The following is a 19193-nucleotide window of genomic DNA, read 5'->3' as shown; positions in this document are numbered from 1 at the left end:
GATATATGCAGCTGCCTCAAGTACGGTCCGTGAGATCCTCCACGCTCACGAGGACACCACCTTTTCTCACTGAGGAGAGAAGAAGACAAACAATAGCTCGGCGTCAAAGATGTGGTTGGGTGAGTACGGCACGTACCACATACAACGAGTTCTATGTGTGCGTTCATGAGTCCTGGTGCATGTAGCACAAGAAAAAACAACCGTAGTAACGTAAACCGGAGAGAAAAATGGAACTTGTAAAGAAATTTGAGCCAGGGAAGACGATAGCAAAACGAATCGAAATCTATGAAGCCAGCAGACATCTTGTGCACCTCACACATATGGCCTACCCAGTCAACACAGTAAGGAAAGACCAAATCGCCTTCCATCCATACATCATACGCATGGAGTAGGTACACGTTAGGGATGTTGTATATCCCTGTCTCAGGAATATCAATCATCTATGGTATCGAATCTCCTCTCTGGCGAACATACCAAGAGAGAAGAAGCAGGACCACGACAAACACAGTGGCTTGGTTTTTCCCATATTTTTCACGAAGACGCCGCCTCTCCTTCTTCTCTAAGAACACTTCGTACAGCCACCCAGAACGAAAGCTCTTCCATTGAGGGGAAGGAAAACAAGGAACAACCAGTCCCACGACGAGATCTCTTCTTCTCGATCGTCTTCAGTTCTTCTTCAGCATTTGCTGCAAGAACCGCCGTGCGTTGTTTTTGACGCTCTGCCTTCTCCGTCCTGCCAGTAACCTCACGGCTTCTCCTACCCCCCTCTGTTACATCTTGAGCCGTTCCTTCACCTTTGTCCTCCGAACCATCATGTCCTTCGTTCTGAATGGAAAGGAAGGAAGAAACCACATGTACGAGAACGATGAACCACACCCAACCAGCACAATCCGGTCTGTAGGAGTAACAGTAGCAAAGAATGTGCTTTTTTCTGTCGACACATGGTCTGTCACGCGTGTGTGGACCCAGTCGGTGAGTTGAGAGATCCTCACACAATCGCAGGGAGAGGTTTCGCGATGAAGTGAAAAAACCCCACAGTCAGTGTAGTTGCATATGCTGGGAATAGAGGTGCTGGAGATGACGGACAAATGAGGAACGGACGTCAGGAAAAAAGGGAGGAAGTGACATTGTCTGTGTAGCTAGAGAAACGCACAGACTCCTTGTGTACAACCCATCGATTAAAAGACATACCGGATCCCTCTCTCGATCTAAGAGCCACCGAAGCACGTGTTCCCATCGTGCTAGGCGTACTAGATCGACGTCTCCTGGGTGTCGAGCCTCGACGGTGAGCGCCATATCCTTCATGATCTGTTGATGAACATCCACTCCTTTTTCTCTCTCCTTGTCTCCCCTCTTCTCTTGCCCACCGTCCTCTTCTCCAACATATCCACTCCCCAAGTTTAGCCGTACAGCTTCAATAATCTCCAGAAACACCGTCATCTTTCCTTCTGTTGACAACACGAACATTCGTAATGGCCTAGCTCTCTCCCAGCTACCGAATTCATTTCTCTCGTCACCTTCTACTCCTTCTCCTCCTCCAAGACAAGCCTCTTCTCCCCCCCTCAACTCCCCCGTCAATGCACTCGTGAGTTCTCCGCGAAAGACTTCTCCGGGAGAAGGCCCTGCAAGACGATGACATTCCTCTAGGGCACGTCGCATATACTTGCGCTGTTTGGAGCGCTGGACGCGTTCAATCTGTCGAAGTAGGACGGCAAGGAGAAAACTAGGAAGACAGCGGAAAAGGGCCGATGCCGCTAGACGCAGAAGGTGACAAGCGAGAGACTCCGATGGTGCCCACTTGCGAGAGATAATGGCTCGAAGAGGAGCCGCCACTTGAGATCCAAGGAAGCCACGGTAGGAGGAAACAGAAAGACGCAAGTATGCAGAGTGGAAGAGAAAGGCAGCCTACAAAAGAACACAAACAGACGCGGAACAAGGGGGAAAGAAAAGAAAAAGTGAGGGGGGGGAGGTCATTCCGGAAAGAGAAACTGTGTGCATGCACGAAGAACTTCACATTTCTCTCCGTAGCAAACTAAAGAATATCTATCACATAGCTGTGTCGTGAATTCAGAAAGGAATGCTGCGCACTCCGGTCTTGTCTACCAGGGATAAGGCGTCAGTCATCCTCAGTTGAAGACGCGGCGACCACAGCACAAAGACGTAGATGGCACTGAACACATAAACTTCGCAACAAGAGAAACAGAAAGAAAAGATTTCCAAGTAGAGGAGCGCTTCTTCTTTTTACGTTAAAGATATGACTCATCTTGATTCAAATACAGATATATATATAACTATAGTACATCTATGCAGATATGACCACGTTTACGCTTTCTCTTGAGACTTCTTCAAAGAAAATGGCACCTTCGCAGTAACATCGAAATAGAGCTGCTGTCCTCCATCGGGTTGATGCAGAGCACCTCTACTCGTACGAGTGAGGAGATAAGACACCAATGCGAAGCACCCGTGTTTCATAAAATAGATACTTTTATACAGAGGTAAGTTCATCCATTAAAACATCGCACATCTTCTTCTGTATTATGCAAAGGCATTTAGTTCGCTGCCCAAAAATCTTGTTTCCTCAGGAGCCAACGAAGAAGAAGCACTGGCGCCCGAAGAAGACAGCCTCAATTCGCATGTAGAGCTACCACTCAGAATTCACCCGAACTCATAGCGGTACAGAACCCCTGCCCTTATGATGTACGCCACCCACACACACTGAGTCCACGTGGTTCCTACGGCCACAACAAGTGCATACGTAGGGTAAAAACTCGGTTCTACCCAGAGCAGTTGCTCGTATTACAGGGATGCTGGATCTCCATCTGAATTCTTCAAGGATCCTGCAAAGAGAAACGGGAGAGATCCTTTCTTCTTTTCTGTTACCTGCATGTATTTGTGTTGACTCAAAGCAAAGAGACCGTCGGCTTCATCAATCCACCACTGAGGAAAACCGATCTCCTCTAACAAAACAGACAAGACCTCCTGACGGCGTTCCTCGAAGACTTCCCTCCCCGTTGCTGCGTCTAAAGGCCCACAACATGTGAACTCTGCGGCGTGTCGCAGAATCAGACTCCGTGCTGTGTCGAGTGCTTGTTCTGCAGAACAGTCAACATACAAATGAAAAGAAGAAGCAAACCGCCCTCTGAGCTACCACCATTGTCGGCTATTGATACGGAAAAACTCTCTCCTCCTACAGAAATCCACAAAAACAAGGCCACTTTGTTTAATTTCACGGATGACAACATTCCGTCTACAGAAGACCAAGGGCGAATAACAAAAGGGAGAGTCGCGTGCAGACAAGGCGTGACTTTGAAGGAAGGTGTAATCTCTTACTGGATGCTAGAGCTCTGGAATGTATCTGCTGCTCTTCTCAGACTCCTGCGCCACCACAAGCTCACGGACGTTGTCACCGTGCTTCTCTGGACAGTCGATAGCTCGCAAGCAGGGAAGCAATACCTTGGCTTATTTATATACAGCGAGAGAGACAGAGAACCACGCACACAGAGGAAGACATAAATACGTACATACATTTTTGACACACGCAATATATACCAAATCGAAGAGAAGAGCGAAAGAAAAAGCTATAACAAAGAAACCAGCGGACGAGGTTGTGAGACCCACGGCTTGTTTCACACTCCCGGTGCCCCCAATTCACAACGTTGTTATCTTCGCCACCACCTACCCTTCTACTCCCTGCTACTACACACATGAATACATGCCAGTCGTACGTGCATACGCCCTGACAGAACACTTTCCTAACCTTGTAACACTGAGACGCACACACGGACTGCCACCCCGCATTTGTGCGGAGAAAAATTCCATCGGCAGCATTCTCTCGTAGATGTTTTACCAGTGAAAGGGGAGAAAAGAACTGCGGCGCACGCCCACGGCCACTGATCTACCATCTCCAGCTCTGCAGCGAAAGAGACACACACAGTGTGTAGCTCAGCCGCCTCTCCTTGAGAAAGAACGTCAACTGTTGATCTTCCGGGTTTTTCCTGTCTATCGATGACGCCGAGCTCCTTCTGAGCCACCTTCTTCAAGCTACGATGAAGGGCTGTCAGTAGACCACCGGTCCAAGAGAAGAAAAAATCCAGGGGGTATGGAGTATGAGTGTCAGGGTCGAAGAGAGAGAGAGAAGAGAGACTGCCTAACCCTACATGCATCCTGAAGATACACACATGGGAAAAGCAAGCATCACTGTTCACTACACCGGCAGAAAGAAAAAACACAGTTGGCTGCACAACTATTCGCTATGCGGTATGGGTCAGTCTGTCTAGCATTGACTCAAGACTTAACCCTGTCTCTTATCTCTGCAGGAGTTCTGAAAGCACTGAAGCCCCTCTGTACATAAAGCTACACCGCCACGAGACGTTCGTCCACAGAAGCACTGCCCGAAGAAAGGCTTGACACAGCACTATACTCCACTTCTAAGGGCATGCGACAGAGGAGTGCCTGCCTAGAGAGCGCCTGCCGTGTGTTTCAACCCACTGCAGGATGGGGGGGTCGCCTAGAACGTTTACTACACACAAGTATACCGACATAACTGGTCATTCGCACATTGACGTGGGATAGCCTACACGCAGGGGTGCTTCGCTTTGTCATCTATTTTCATCATAAAACGTCCCTGCCATGCACCTATGTGCTCAAGCTTGATTGCAGCGCTGGAAAGGTTCTTCGCCTCTAGTAACGAATGAAGCACACAAGAGGACCTGCCCGGAGACGAAAGAAAACCACTAGGTGCGTAGGTGTGTGTGTGTAGCCAGCCATCCTCACTTATGAAGGAAACCCCCCAGGGACCTGTTCTCCATCACAAATCTAAACGCCGAGACCACGGTCGATCTCCCCTTAGACCGCGTGGATGCAGGCACTGTCTCTCACCTCAAGAGGCCATACTGAAGATCGTGTATTCCTTTCTTTGCAGCTTCCACGCGTCCTTGCTGTTGGAGATACAGAGGTGCCGGGAAAACCGGATGACGGCGTGACAAAGAAACACATGTCTCTTCGTGTGCTGATTTGTTTTGGCTCTCCTCTTTTGACCGATCGAGGTAGATCAAAGCCTGAAAGAAACGAGACAGCACACTCAAAGTAACGATGTAAAAACTACATACGTGGCATGCATTCGCGAAGGCGTGACAGCCGCATGAATGACCTTCCGTTCCCCTGACGAAACGTACATAAATATCATATATGTTTATATACATGACTGCACTCAGTCCTAGCTGATCTTGTATGCGCGAGTGATCTTTGGACGTTTTTTCTCCCTGATCCCCTTTAGTCAACTACTGCAGCTAAGTGACGTGTTACGGACTTGACGAGAAGACGAATAACATACCGGCTCGAGATATTCGCTTATTTACTGATCTGCATCGTTTGTATTCTTCTTGTCTTACACGTCTTAGATCCCTAGGCGCGTCAGGTGCCTGAGGAGGGGGGATGAGCTCCATGCGAATTCGCTGATAAACCGAGGCATCTTCATCCAGGAGAGACGAGGAGTTCTCGCTCACATCTGTTTCAGCATCTGCATTTCCTTCTTCTTCCTTCCCTGCATCAGCGTACCCACCGTCTTCGATCGGCTTCTTCCTTTTGTTGCTCACATTGTCTTCTATACACTCCAAGGCTCCTGAAGTGAGTCTTGCACGCTCTTCTCCTACTTCCTCATGCATCGGTATTTTTCGCCCTTCGGTAAACTTCCTTCTCTGCCTCCCTGTCGATCTGTCAGTAGTCCTTCTAGCAACACCTGACCGATCTAGAGGGCTCGCTGTATTGAACAGCAGTGTGGCGGTTAATTCTTGTCGCCAGTTCAGAAAGTCGTTCAACTTGGCAATTGCCGCGGCGGTGTCCTTAGAGATGCGCGTGCTTTCACCCCCGTCGCCATCACCCTTCTCATCCTTGGAGGATTTCTCGTGTCGTGCTTGTTCTGCTTGACTATTCGTCGAAGAGGAACACTCCGCGACTCCAGCTTCTGCTGAATGCTTTTCATTGAGACGATCTTCTCCTACAGCTGGAGAAGCTGAAATGGCAGTTCTTGCTTGTGTAAAATGAGAAGTCGACGAAAGACGGCGTTGCCTTCTGGGAGGATTTTGCTCAGGAGTAAGAAGATGATACAGACGCCGGATACCCGGTGGTGGCGAAAAGTAGTCCCCTGTCGTTGCGCGGAGAAGATTCCAATATAAAAACTGAAGGAAGAAAACACAAAGCAGCGAAGTATCTCCATTACATCAGAGAAACATCAATGAAAACAAACAACCCCCGTGCATAAAACTACATCTGCTCCACCTATTCTATCTGCTAGCCGTCAGCATCTGTAACTCATCTCATTCTTCAGGTATCCTGCCACTCTTTCTTGAAAAACTCGAGCAGAACACTGTGGGGATAGTATAGGCGCCCAATGTGCAAGCGAGAGAAAAGAGAGGGAAGCATGGGAAAGAAAGTTGAGAACGTTGGAATAGAGGACATAACTGCCAAGCCGTCTCCCAAGTGAATCTCCTAAGGTCGCTACGCATAGAAAGGAACGCGCGAGTGGAGGTACAATGTAAGAACGTCGGGACGTACGTGGCATTCTATGGATAGATCACGGGTGCTCGCTCACCTCTCTGCCAAAGGACTGTTGAACATGCGCTGCAAGACATAAGGCCAGATGAGGGTAGTAAGGCTGAGCGCTTCCGGGAAGCAACAAGAGATCAACAGCTTGAACGAGCTGAAGGACATGAGGCCAAACAGTAAACAGCACTCAATGCGTGGAGTCGACAACACAACTTACAGTCAATGTGGAAGCGTACATCGCAATTGAAGGCAACAAAAAATGTTCTGCGACCCATGCACAACTCGGCAGTATCTCCACTGAACTTCTTACCGTATCTTCCTCTACATAGGACTGTCGGTGCATTGAAACATATACAACCAGTACAACATAGCATAGTCCCTATTCTTGTATGTACCAGAGACACTCCCCGGGAACCGAACCAATCTGGAGATGTGAAGAATGGGTAGACTTATGACAGACTAGCGGGTAGACAGTACGCAGCTTTCTATGGCTGGGAGCCTTCAACATGGTTGCATGCGGCACTCTGTGCAGTCAGCTTGCGATGCTTGTGTGTTTCTTCCGGACCTCCTTATTTTACAACTGCAGCTCCCGAATCAAAGTTCCAACGAAAGATGTTCTACAGCTGTGTTCTCCACCTCAACGGCATACAAAGGGGTGCGATAGAAAAAGAATCAAATCCAAGTGAGGTCACTGGAGATACAAACAACCTCAGGAAATTCGCTAATGTTACATCAAAACAATAGGACGGGTTCTTCTTTGACCCGGGCATTTTCTGTATGATAGCTGCATACCTGGCCAGCAGCAGCGAGGTGAAAAACGGCAAGAAGTTTTCTTTCCTCTAAGTCTGTTGTAGCCACAGCTGTCTGGAAAGCCTCTTCCGCTTCCCCTCCCGTTCTGAACGCACGCTGAAAAAGTGACTCCCCTCTGTCCATCCCTGTCATTGTAGTCTTTCTTGAACCGATGACATCCCCCTCACAACTCCAGAGAAGACTTCTCTGAGCGGCCTGCTCAAAGAAACATCGTACGTCTTTGGCGCTTTCTTCAAGAAGCCAGTCAAATATCTTCTCTTGGCGTTCACGTTCGAGAATAGCCTCTGCACTAACTCGAGGTCCGAAAGCCCTGGAGATGCGTGAAACCTTCTCACCAAGCTTTGCTGCATGTTGTGGATCTTCCAGCATCAGCGCGATCATGAGACGCCATGTTTGGAGCATATATGGAGCAAGATAGGAGGCCTCGAGAAGGCCAGCATCTTTCGAAGCGCAGTGTGTATATCCCAAAGGGAACGAACCCGAGAAACTTCCGGGGAGAACACCGGTGAAACGAGGGAGCGTCATCCCTTCGGTATGACCACAGTAGGAACGATGTTGTCGTTCAAAGAAAGCAAGTAATCTAAGAAAAAGTCTTTGGACAGCTTCACACCCAGCTTCTGTATCCATACTCTTCCCTAGAGAACTATCCATTCTCATGCTGTTCTGTGAGGAAGATGAAGCACTATTTGGACTACATCCCCCCGTTCTGATAAGTCCCTCAATCAGCCACCATTTGGCTGTGCCTTTCACTGCAGTAGAAAACCAGTTGGGAACGTCACTGTTTCCTCCCCCTACCTGTTCTCTTTCCCTCGCTCTTGTCTTTCCTGTCTCCACCCTCTCTAGGCACGGATCGAGATGAACTTCATCGCTTGAGATTTGCCGTTGAGTGACACCCATGTCGCACGCGGCGAGTTCATCTAAGAACGCCGTCACAACCTTTGGCATGGATCCCCTACATAGGGTTCTACTGACGCCGTGACCATCCTGGAATATACGCACTTGTTCTCTAGCCGTATCTACTGCATAAACCACACCCCCCTTGTTTGGATCTGTTACCGGCACTGGAAGAGAGGACAGAGAAGCGGACAAGGGAAACTTCCTTGCCCGCTTTCCCGAGAATGACGTTCTCCCATCGTTATCAAGGCTCGAAGGAAGAAGACCTCGGGATGAAAAATTCTCACGTTCATGATCTTTCCCATGGATACCTGACTCACTAGCCAGTACATAGTCCTCAACGGCACCCACAAGAGCTTTGCGCTCAAGCTCCTCCTTTTCGACCTCCGAGGAAGAGATAATTTCCCCAAACATCTCACCTACTGTCCATAAGACTCCTGTTCTCTCTCCCTCAGCTGTCGCCTTCTTCTTCCTATCGGTTGTATTGTTCCAGTCCTTTTCATTACTGTCAGTCGGGTCAGGTAGGACCTCCGGTGGTCCTCTAAGGGCACCTCGGCTGTTTTCATCGGAAGGAGAGAAATCAAGATCCCTGTGCAATAAGGGAGAAACGCGGACAATCTGAACTACAGAAGGATTCGAAGAAGAGGAAGCAGTCGAACTCGAGGAGAAAGAAAAAGAACGGGGTAATGCCATAAGACCACCGTGACTGATAACTGGAGCGCAACGAACCGGGAAAGGACAGTGTCGTGGAATCACTGTTGGCTCAGCACGGAGAGGAGAAGGGGAAGTGACATAAGATGAAGACACACAAGGTTTATCACGAGAGCCATTCCCGACATCGTCGTAGACGCTATTCACAGCGGAATCAGGCGGAAATCTGTCAGAACGACGGAGGTCTGTCTCCTGCGTTAGACTTTCTTTTGATGAGCTATGGCCAAACCTCTCGCCGTCACTAGATCCTCCTGCATGTCCCGACAGAGTCCTCCCGCCTTGAAACAAACCGTGTCCCTTCATAATCTTCTCCCTGTTCACAAATTCACCGTCGCGCGGCTTCGAGATCCGCGCTGCATCAATGCTTGAGAAAGACCCATCTGGCCCCAGACACGCCTTTCTCGCCGGGCCGAAGAGCTCTGCGTACGCCAAACCAGCATCTGTTTGAGAAGCAGAAGGGGGCGGATGATAGAAAGAAACCCGTTTACAACTACGACCACCCCTCAAGCCATTGCATTGGACAGATGTCTCGGAAGCATCGACTTCCTCTTCAGTGTCTTCTGAAGAGGAGTCTTCGGGACCAAGGGGGGTAGTCGCCTTTTCCCAACTTGACTTTCTTTCTTCTTGTCCGTATGACTCGGGAAGCTTTCCCCGTCTTCCCGGGAAGCCTGTTGTTTTACCTCGCACAGAAACATCATCGTCATCACTCTTATAAGGAATGGCTTGTTCTTTACCTTCAAACCCTCCATGGGAAGAAGTACAGAAAGCTTTCTCAGAAACCGAGTGTTCTTCACTGAACTCTGAATCATCGTCTCCGGTGTACACTTCTCCCCTCCCCTCGACAGCTGCCTTCTGAAGCTTTGTCTTCAGCTCCTTTTCCAAGTCCTCATCGTCATCATCATCTTCAAGAAATCTGTATGTACTGAAATGCTCCACCTCGAAAGTCCATTCTCCTGTCACGAGATTGAGATCAAGAAACTTAGCACCCATGCGCTCTGTATACCGTCTCACTTTGCTGATGTATTGTCTTTGTTTCTCCTCAACGTAAGCCTCCTCTTCTCCTCCCCGAAGAGCAGCAAATGTCTCTAATGATTGGACACTCTTTGGCTTGCAGCTCTGAAGAGTTATGATGGCCCGCTTATTCAAAGCAGTGCCGACTGGTGGAGCTTTATCGAGATAGACACTTACCTGAAGAAAAGACAAACGAAACACACACTGCACCAAGAAGTATCATGGGTACTACGACCTTCACAATCCGACGAAAGTCGCCGGTGTTCGTTGCGGATGACCCGAAGAAAAGAATACACAGAAGAGAGTGAAGCACCTCTTAACCTATCCCCCCGGACAAAGCAAAACGTTTGAAGGACTCCAGGCAGCTCGCAGAAGCAGGCGTAAAGAACTCCACGAATTGGCATAAGGTGGGTTCCCCCTACAGCATGGCCATGCATCTTGTTATTCCTCCATGCGCCGCATACAAAAAGTAAGCGGCCTACCCCGCTAAAGTAGTCAAGCCATAGGAGAACAAAGAAGACTGCAGAATGATTTGTCTCTGTCCGCTTGACGGAGAATCCGCCCCGCCAACAACTCTTGACTCACTTCGAGTTTTTCGATTCTGACAACCTCGTCCAAATTGATGCCTCTTAAGTCGGTGTACCCGGGCCATCGAATGGTGCCATATCCTCTTCTAGTGATAGAGAAGTCTTGGACCCTAGACAGATCTCCTTCTGTCATTCCATTCAAGACCTCCACAGATGGGGAACTTTCGTAATCCGACCGTGTCAGTATAGGCCGCAAATCCATCGGAGCTCGGGCACGGGAAGCAAGCAACTCCAAACCACCCAAAGGAAGATCAGAAGAGAGATCATCATCCGAAGACTCGTCGTCATCGCCATCCTCCTCGTCATCTTCCTCGTCGTTCTCCGATGATTCCCCTGCCGAACTTCCTCCAAGCGGTGAACTTCCTGGAGTTGACTCAGGAGTAGCCAGAGAGAAGGTCTGAACAGCCGAAAGGTTCAATGCTGTTGGATACTTCTCTTTTACACGACAGCGACCAACACCACCATGTGTAGGCAAAGAGGAAGAGTACTCAGAGTGGAGTTCTTCGACTAAAGAGCTTACAGGCCTATCAGGAGAAGCTGGTTCTGGCGCAGGGAGTGATGGGGGAAGACCTGCAGCCGCCGAAGGTATTGCGCCAAAGAACTCATCATTTGTCGAGTCAGAACTAGTACTAGAACTGGGTACCTCAATTGTCTCTGGTGGCCGCGCCACTGCCTCTTCGATCTGTTGTCGAAAGAACGGATTCGAACGCATGAATGCAACCGATGAAGACCAAGGCACCAATGAGTTCTGCTCGGATTCTTGTTCTCCATTTCTTCTACCCTGTACTAGGAGCGCCTCAGCGGCTGAATTCCGAAGTGTCCTTGCAACCCACGAAGACGGCATTTCTCCGTCTCCTGTTTCTTGTCGTGTCTTGGTTGTAGATGAGCCAAATAGCGAACCATTCGTGAGCGGCTCTTCCGTCACAGGAGACACGCGACCGGTTGAGAATGCACGCTGGACATACGCCTCCGGAAGCGAAAAGGAAACACTTGAACCGCCTGCACCACCTGAGAAAAACCCTGCATACAAACTTCCCCTCGCGCCTGCCGGCCGCAGTCTTCTGCCCCTACAATATCTTGGCGGAGCTGGCCGCCAGAACCCTCTTCCCACTTCCCCTAAGAACGAAGACGGGCCACACGGATCCAGCGATGGCCGCGACGAGAGTAACTGCGCAACCTGGTCTCGTCCCTCCGTACCACGGGCTGACAAAGTAAGCTTCAACTCTACACGCCCTCCCAGAAGCGACGCTAGGCCATAAAGATCAGAAGCTCCCGTGACACCCCCTGGTGACGCTAACCCCTGTGCTCCTGCCAGATTCAACCCGCCAGTACCGGCGCCGCCGGAGAGTGCGAGCGCACTCACACCCGTTCCTGCCGCACCTGGCGTCGTCCCCCCTAAGCCAAAAGTAGAGCCAAATAACCCCCCACCTCCTGACTGCGTCTGCTGCTGAGCTGCAGGCTTTGAACCGAACAGGCCACCAGTGCTACTGCCGAATAAACCCGTTCCGGTCCCCAGTGTGTTCGTAGAGCCGAACAGTCCTGTTCCGGCCGTCCCCGCTGCTGCTCCCTGTGTTGAGCCCAGGAGACCGGATGGCTGAGAGGAACTGGAAGAGAGATTTCCGAACAGACCTCCTGTGCCTGTTGTTGTCCCTCCGAACAACCCTCCTCCAGTTGTGCCTTCTCCGGGTTTGGTGCCGGTTGTCGTCGTCCCGAAAAGACCCCCCGTCGAAGTCCCTAACGAACTGCCTCCAAAGAGACCGGAACCGGTGGTACTTGTTCCGGTCTGGGTAGTACCGAAAAGACCGCCTGTTGTCGGAGTGGTCCCCGTAGCAGGTTTCGCCCCCCCAAATAGTCCTCCTGTTGCCTGTTGAGCCTGTGTGTTGGTGCCGAATAAGCCGCTGCCGGTGGTGGTCCCAGCAGTCGAGCCGAAGAGACCCCCTGTACCAGACGTGCCGGTAGTTCCGCCGAAAAGGCCTCCGCTTGCCCCAGGCTGCTGTCCGGTTGTGTTGGTAGCACCGCCGAACAAGCCACCAGTAGTCTGAACGCCTCCTCCTATCTGTGGCTGGGTGGATCCGAAGAGTCCACCTCCTGTCGTGCCAGTTGTGGTGGAGCCGAACAAACCGCCCGACGTCGTTCCTGGCTGGGTGGTTGCAGAGCCGAACAGCCCCCCCCCGGCATTCTGGGAAGCCTGCTGCTGACCGAAGAGCCCCCCTGTGGTCTGTTGTTGCGTAGAAGCAGGTGTGCCGAACAACCCGGTAGTGCTGGTATTGCCGGTGCCCAGTGTGCTACTTCCAAGCAAACCCCCACCTGTGTTTGTTGTCCCCGCATTGGCGTTGCCAAAGAGACCTCCCCCCAAGGTCTGCTGCTGCTGACTAGGCTGCACAGTATTAGAACCAAAGAGTCCTGTGCCTGTGCCTACCTGGGTGGAAGTGCCTGCGCTCCCAAACAAGCCACCAGACTGTTGTGCGCCTCCAAAGAGAGATGACCCCGTGGTGGGCTGAGTGCTGCTGCCAAACAAACCCGAGGTGCCTCCTGAACCACCAGTGGCACCGCTTCCAAACAGACCTCCCCCTCCAGAAGCAGTAGTGGCGCTTTGTTGCCCAAACAATCCCCCTCCTGTTGTCTGCATCCCAGCCCCTCCGGCACCAATACGGTTCTGTTGATAGAATTTCCATCTCTCTTCCTCCTGGCTGACCTCCGCAAGAGCTCCATAGCAAATTGTCATAAGCAGTCCGTCGTCGACCTTGTGGGGCTGAAACGGCTGCTGCTGCATACTCAAGGCGGAGGTTCCCCCACCGAGAAGCGAAGAGCTTCCGAAGCCGGGCGTTGCGCCACTTCCAAAACCGGTTGTCGTGGTGGAAGAGCCAAAGCCGCCTCCTGCAGTCGTGGTGGTACCAAACAGTCCACCGGACTGCTGCGGCGCCTGTCCAAACAGTCCGCCAGAACTCTGCTGGCCAGCGCTTCCCAAAGTACTTGACCCGAAACCAGATGTGGTGGTCGGCTGCGTACCCCCGAAGAGACCCCCTTGAGGTTTTGCCTGTCCAAAGAGGCCCCCGGAGGTATTGCTAGAGCCAAATAGCCCCCCTCCTGACTGCTGACCGAACAGTCCTCCGCCTACAGTTGAAGCGCTTCCGAGAGTGCTTGGAGTAGAGCCTGCGCTCCCAAAGAGACCGGTGGACGTGGTCTGCTGCGGCTGCGACGACAGCACTCCCGAGCCAAAAAGCCCCGTCTGCTGCTGCGCTGGTTGTGAACCAAACAACCCTCCTCCTGACGTTGATCCGAACAAACCTCCGGATGTTGACTGCGGTTGAGCTGTCTGAGCCTGTCCGAACAAAGACGAGCCACCAGAAGTGACATTGCCGAAAAGACTCCCACCCTGCTGCTGCTGGGGCTGGGACAGAAAACCTGGACGGACAGCAGCAAGATAACGCAGCAAACGACAAGAGAAGGCGAACAACATCAACGACTGCGGACGCCAAGGAGAGACAAGCTGTGAGACCCGTAACAGAGGTGTGAGGACGCAGACATGCTGGCAATCCTCCTACTTCGAGGCCTTGAGCACCCCAGCGTAGCGGGAATATACGTGATGTCTAAGCGGTGAATACGGCAAAATCGCCCACAATCCCTGTCATAGAAGATTCTACACACTCGCTAGCGCGGAGCCGCCACGCTTGAGAATGATATCTTGAATCAGCGTTTGCTTTTTTATGACTTCGCGCGAAGAACCGGATGCAAATACACACCAAAAGCCGTAGGTTCGTCGGGAGCTAGTCCCGCAGGCACCTCCTACTTACTTCCGCCGAAGAGGCTGCCGCTCTGCTGTGGCTGCGTCCCCGTCGATGAAGCTCCCCCTCCGAACAGGCCTCCGCCGGTGGACGACCCGAAAAGGCCTCCCCCCCCACCAAGGGGATTCGCAGTGTTCGTCGAGAACATGGAGGCTCGCAGAAAGTATGCTAGAGATCACGATAAAACGAAGCACCCAACCCTCCAACACTACAAGGCCATTGCTAAGCCTCCGGAAAAAACTGGCTGACCCGCGAGTTCGCCTCAAACGACGAAATCAAATTTCAGGGCAACGCCGGAGTGGACTGAAGGAGGAGAGTACCGCAACCAGTCACGAGACACATGGACACGCAAGAACTCCGCCCTCGAGAAGTCATCGTGGCGCAGCGGTGCACGGGCACTTCAGTTTCCGTTCCAGTTTCAACAACCGCTATGTCCGCGTGGGCCGTGGCGCTTTCCCGGAAGTACAGGCGAGCCCGGTTGCAAACAAGAAGCAATATGGGTCGCCAGTCGTCCTCGGGCCACCGCTCCACCGTCACAAACGGGCTACGAAGTACGTCATTGTCAGGAAACAAGCAGCCGGAAATAAATCACCGTTCAGGGAGCGCTGCGGGGAGATGGAGAGACCAAGAGCTTCCAGCCGGACGAGAAGAAGACCGGTACACAACGGGAGATCAAGCTGCGAAAACTCCAAAAACAAACGCCAAGTAGGAGAAAGGACACTGTGAAGAATCAGGTGAAGCTACTTCGTGATCCACAAATGAATAGTAGGTCTGTCTGGGTAAAACCTAAGCGGGGAAGTAACTGAAGACAGCGCTGCACCAAGCTAAGCCGGACAATTTAGGAGAGCCGTCACATAATAGCGCCAGCAAAAAGGTAAGCGAAGAAAATTGCGCAGAAGTAACGGGCTTGTGCAATACACAGACAGTTTGGATGGATTCCGTGCTCGCACTGGATTATATTGTGGCACTCGGAGCATGCAACTGGGTGCCTGTTACTGGTAGGGAGCGGGAGCCACGCCCGTCCATAGGCAGTACAACGTTAGTGTGTAAGGCTCGTGTGCATGCAGCGTGTCGCAGCGAGTGTTAAAACTTCGTCGTGTAGAGTCATGGAACTTTGTCGGTACAGTTGCAACCTTTACTCCGAGGAGTTCGAGATGCGTAAGGCTGCCAGACGAGACCGGCATTCACGGGACGGAGAAGCTCATACCAGTTCTCTAGGGCGATGCAGCGAAGTTGCTGTCGGGTACTGCCGGAGGCGGTGTGACAGCGCCTTTCTGTCCGTGCTGTGTGTTACAGCTGCGGCTGCTAAGTACGCGCGGGGCCGCTCCGTAGGCTGCGTGGGTCTCGACCTCACAGTAATTGCCCCCTCCCGGGGCACCGCGAAGCCACCGGACTGCGCCAGAGTAACAGAGACGGAAAATTCCACACCGTGACAGTTGTGCTCTCGACCGGGAGCGAGGACAGACCAAGAACAGCATTACCTGCACTCGCGTAAGGAGAAGCAAAGGAAGTTGGAGATCTCAGCTGCTTTCCCTCATGAACAGAGCACAGCGGTTGCAGAGGGGTGCCGGGGCCCAGCCGTACCTATTCTTCTAAGTGACGGCCGCGGAAACCGGCGAAGACTCCGTCGGAATCACAGCGTAGCTATTTCTCTCTCCGGCGTCGAACTTCCAGATCTGTCCAGTCAACTCCCCGGCAGCCTGTCATGTTCCGACAATCACGAGTAGCTAGCCCCAGTTTCCACGGGCATGGTCTACATGTCTCCTAGCAAGCCTCGTTTTCTCAAGTAGATTTTGCGGATGAGGACTACGACGCCATGTACTCTACCGGTGTGAGCTGTCAGAGTGGGCGGTTAGTTGACTTCTTTTCACCCCTGCGAAACTAGAGCTAAGGCAGCCCGAATCGCGAGAAGAGGAGAGGTGTCCTTGCAGCCTCCGGGCCGGCTCTTGGCCGCTCTTCGGGGGGCCCATGGATCGGGTTCTGGACATGCTCACAGAAAAACCATTAGCGCCGTCGAAGACCACCACCGCACTGTTCCAAGGGAGGAGCGTAAGTTAAAGTTGCTCTAGTCTTAAGAGGACAAATTGATAGCGCTATGTGCTCTGAAGGCAGAGCTGCCCGTGTACACTATGAAGCCGCAGGCATACGTAGCTCTCTCCGAGCGAAGCATGAACTCCTCAGCACGACAATGTTCGGGGGACGGCGAACCGGGTCGGGCAGTACTGGTCACTCGATGGAGAGTACTCTTATAGCGCTGTGTGCTCTGAAGGAAGAGCTGCCCGGGGATAGAGACAGAATGCAGCCGCCGGGAATGTCCCTGTACACTGTGAAGCCGCAGGCATACGTAGCTCCCTGCGAGCGAAGCATGAACTCCTCAACACGACAATGTTCGGGGACGGCGAACCGGGTTGGGCAGTACTGGTCAGTCGATGGAGAGTACGCTTGCCACTTTCGGAGGTCTCTATCTGGTATAGCAATAAGAAAAACCGAGGTGAGTAGTCAGGACCGAAGCCCTGTGTGCGGACCGCGCGTTTGCGGGGATTTTGGTACTGTCGTACTACTGGGAGCAGGAGAACCTTGTACACAAAGCCAAGTTGCTCATTTAGTCAGCACCTCTTGTGCGACCGCCTCTAGCACCGTGATACTACAAAAATACGCCTTGTTTTCTTCCAACCATCCGCCACGGGAACTCCCTCGTGTCAAAACGGTCTGACAAGGGCCGGCTAGGTGAACTGCAGCTGCGATGATAGGAAGCTCCACTCGTGGGCCAGCCCCAAACAGGGCTCGCACGCGACGCACTAAGGCGCCCCCGGTGCCTGTGCGAGCTGGCCTCCTGGGCTGTAGCGTTGAGCTCCGCTGAGCGAAGATATTTCTATTCAAGATCTTGTTGTACAGCGTATGCTTCACCGACAAGTGTTTATTCATTCTCTTATCACTTCCCTTACCTTTCAGCAGGTTTCTTCCCGTGCCAAGCGCGTTTTGCGCCAGTCCAAGCTCACGAAGTCATTCCCTGTTTGTTGCTAGCTGCCGGTCAAAATGGCGGCACAAAGCGAGTGGGCCCGCGAGCCTCCTGCACGTAAGTTGTGTATTTTTCGCTCCTGTGCAGAACCGAGTGGAGGCAGACGCGCTTTTTTTTGCAGTAACCGGCTCAGGAGCTCTTGTGTTGCTGCCGGCTGCTGATGCGACTCGCATGCCAAGGCCCGCCGGTGGCCGCCGTTCTCCGAGGTCGGTTCGGGCGGCTCGCACAGTAGGATTCCCAACACTGTAGCTCTTTAAAGACTGACCCAGTAACACAGAACAGGCATCACGTCGGAAATAGCTACTGTTTGGCCAGTCTCCAGCAGCCGCACCAGCGCATCCGGTGGAAGTTTCGCCTCCGGGTCACCAGAGAGACGGCGCCAATATGTGTGTTGTGTCCGGACAGGAAACATGGAGTCCATGCTCTCTTTCGCGTCTGTTCGTACGGAAGACCTCTCCGGCCCACCACTGCAATATGCTGGTACCACCGCTGTCCAAGAAACAGTCAAGTCGACCGAAGAAGTAATTGGGGAGATGAGGGTCTGGCTCAAGTAAGCTTTGGGCTTGTAAAGCTGAAGGCGGGCTTCCAGGCATCGGTTTGCTGTCTCTGATGCATTTTCATTCTTTTCATCCAGTTGTGTTGATGACGACTGTTCGCTTTCTGCAGGACCGGGGTGGCTCCAGATGGCACGCGAATGGTAATGGAAGAGTCGTGGCAATGGTAAGGGAGTTCTCTTGGATGCTTAGCAAACCAGTGAGAAGACCAACGTACGGTGAGGGGACGAAGCGATCGATTCAGGGCTAAGCCATGTGGGGTTCACGCTTGTGTGGTCTGCGTTTGCCTGTCAGGCCCCAAGACTACTATCAAGCCACAGCCCGGGCAGATGTGAATCACGAGTGTCTGCCCCCCCAGTCGGCGATTGACTATTATTACTGGGAGACTCCGTTCCTCGCTCACATCGGCAACATCAATCTGGTGATGATGCATTCCCAGGTGAATATGCCAGACGGGACCCACTGCCCTGCAGATCGGTTGCTCTATGAGAAGCACCACTCAAGAAGGTTACAACGCCTGGCGGAGAAGAAGACGCAGGTGGAGCGGAGAGAGAGAGAGGAGTTCCTCCGAGAGGTGCCGGCAAGTCACCACAGAGGTGCAGCGGCGAGACTGCCTACAAATTCATGGATGAGTAGAGAGGATGCAAGACACGCGCCGCATCACGTGCCGGTGTCATCCGCTGTAATTGAAGCAAGACAGGCCGGAGCGGCGCAACCGTCGAACACGGTGGCCGAGGTACAGCAGTCAGAAAGTCCAGCACCAGAGCAGGCCTGAGAACGGCGGAAGGCTCACGTGTCACTTCTCTCAAGCTCAGTGCCGCGCAGCCCCACCCCCCAGCTGCGTTAGCCGGGCTCCAGTTTCTTTTTTTGAGTAGTTGTCTGAGAAATCGGAGGACCGCATCAAAGGTTGCGGTGCGTTCGTGGTGCGTGGGAAACGGTCGGCGCACTTCGTGATAGCTCCAGGAGAGACTTCCAGGGCGGGAGAGATGGACTGGCTGATCATGTTCGTCACGCCAGTTTATGTCGCGCTAAATTTGTGAAGAATTTCATTAGTTAGTACCGTTCGCAGGCTATATCACCATGAAAGACGTGGAGCGACGGGTCTCCGTCTGTCTCTTCGCCAGTGGCACACGGTCTTCTCTTCAGGACAGGTGGTTATCACGGGCATGTTGCATAACGCTTCTAAAACCGTATGTGGAGAGCGGGCTGCAGCACGCAAAACAGTTTGGCTTTTACTGCTCAGTTCAGTGGTTTACAGTTGGGACATCGTGCTAATTTA

At 52.3% G+C, this 19193-nt stretch overlaps 2 protein-coding genes across 2 annotated transcripts; one reads left to right on the top strand and one right to left on the bottom strand.

Moving 5' to 3' along the window:
• Positions 1-216: 216 nt before the first annotated feature.
• On the bottom strand, positions 217-15292 carry CSUI_001311 (nucleoporin autopeptidase). Its single transcript, XM_068061517.1, has 10 exons — positions 14351-15292; positions 10555-13961; positions 7336-10146; positions 6590-6697; positions 5391-6176; positions 4879-5057; positions 3848-4164; positions 2881-3092; positions 1192-1905; positions 217-825 (listed from the first exon to the last, which is right to left on the bottom strand). Exons 1-10 carry the CDS (start codon positions 14487-14489, stop codon positions 532-534), a joined length of 8967 nt encoding a protein of 2988 aa, XP_067926517.1. The 5' UTR covers positions 14490-15292; the 3' UTR covers positions 217-531.
• Positions 15293-17222: 1930 nt separating this feature from the next.
• CSUI_001310 (uncharacterized protein) lies at positions 17223-18855 on the top strand. The gene is made up of 4 exons (XM_068061516.1): positions 17223-17417; positions 17766-17910; positions 18027-18080; positions 18209-18855. Exons 1-4 carry the CDS (start codon positions 17378-17380, stop codon positions 18687-18689), a joined length of 720 nt encoding a protein of 239 aa, XP_067926516.1. The 5' UTR covers positions 17223-17377; the 3' UTR covers positions 18690-18855.
• Positions 18856-19193: the final 338 nt, after the last annotated feature.

The sequence above is a fragment of the Cystoisospora suis genome (assembly GCF_002600585.1).
Source record: "Cystoisospora suis strain Wien I chromosome Unknown contig_510, whole genome shotgun sequence".
Lineage (NCBI taxonomy): Eukaryota > Apicomplexa > Conoidasida > Eucoccidiorida > Sarcocystidae > Cystoisospora > Cystoisospora suis.
This window is presented reverse-complemented; position numbering and strand designations above follow the sequence as displayed.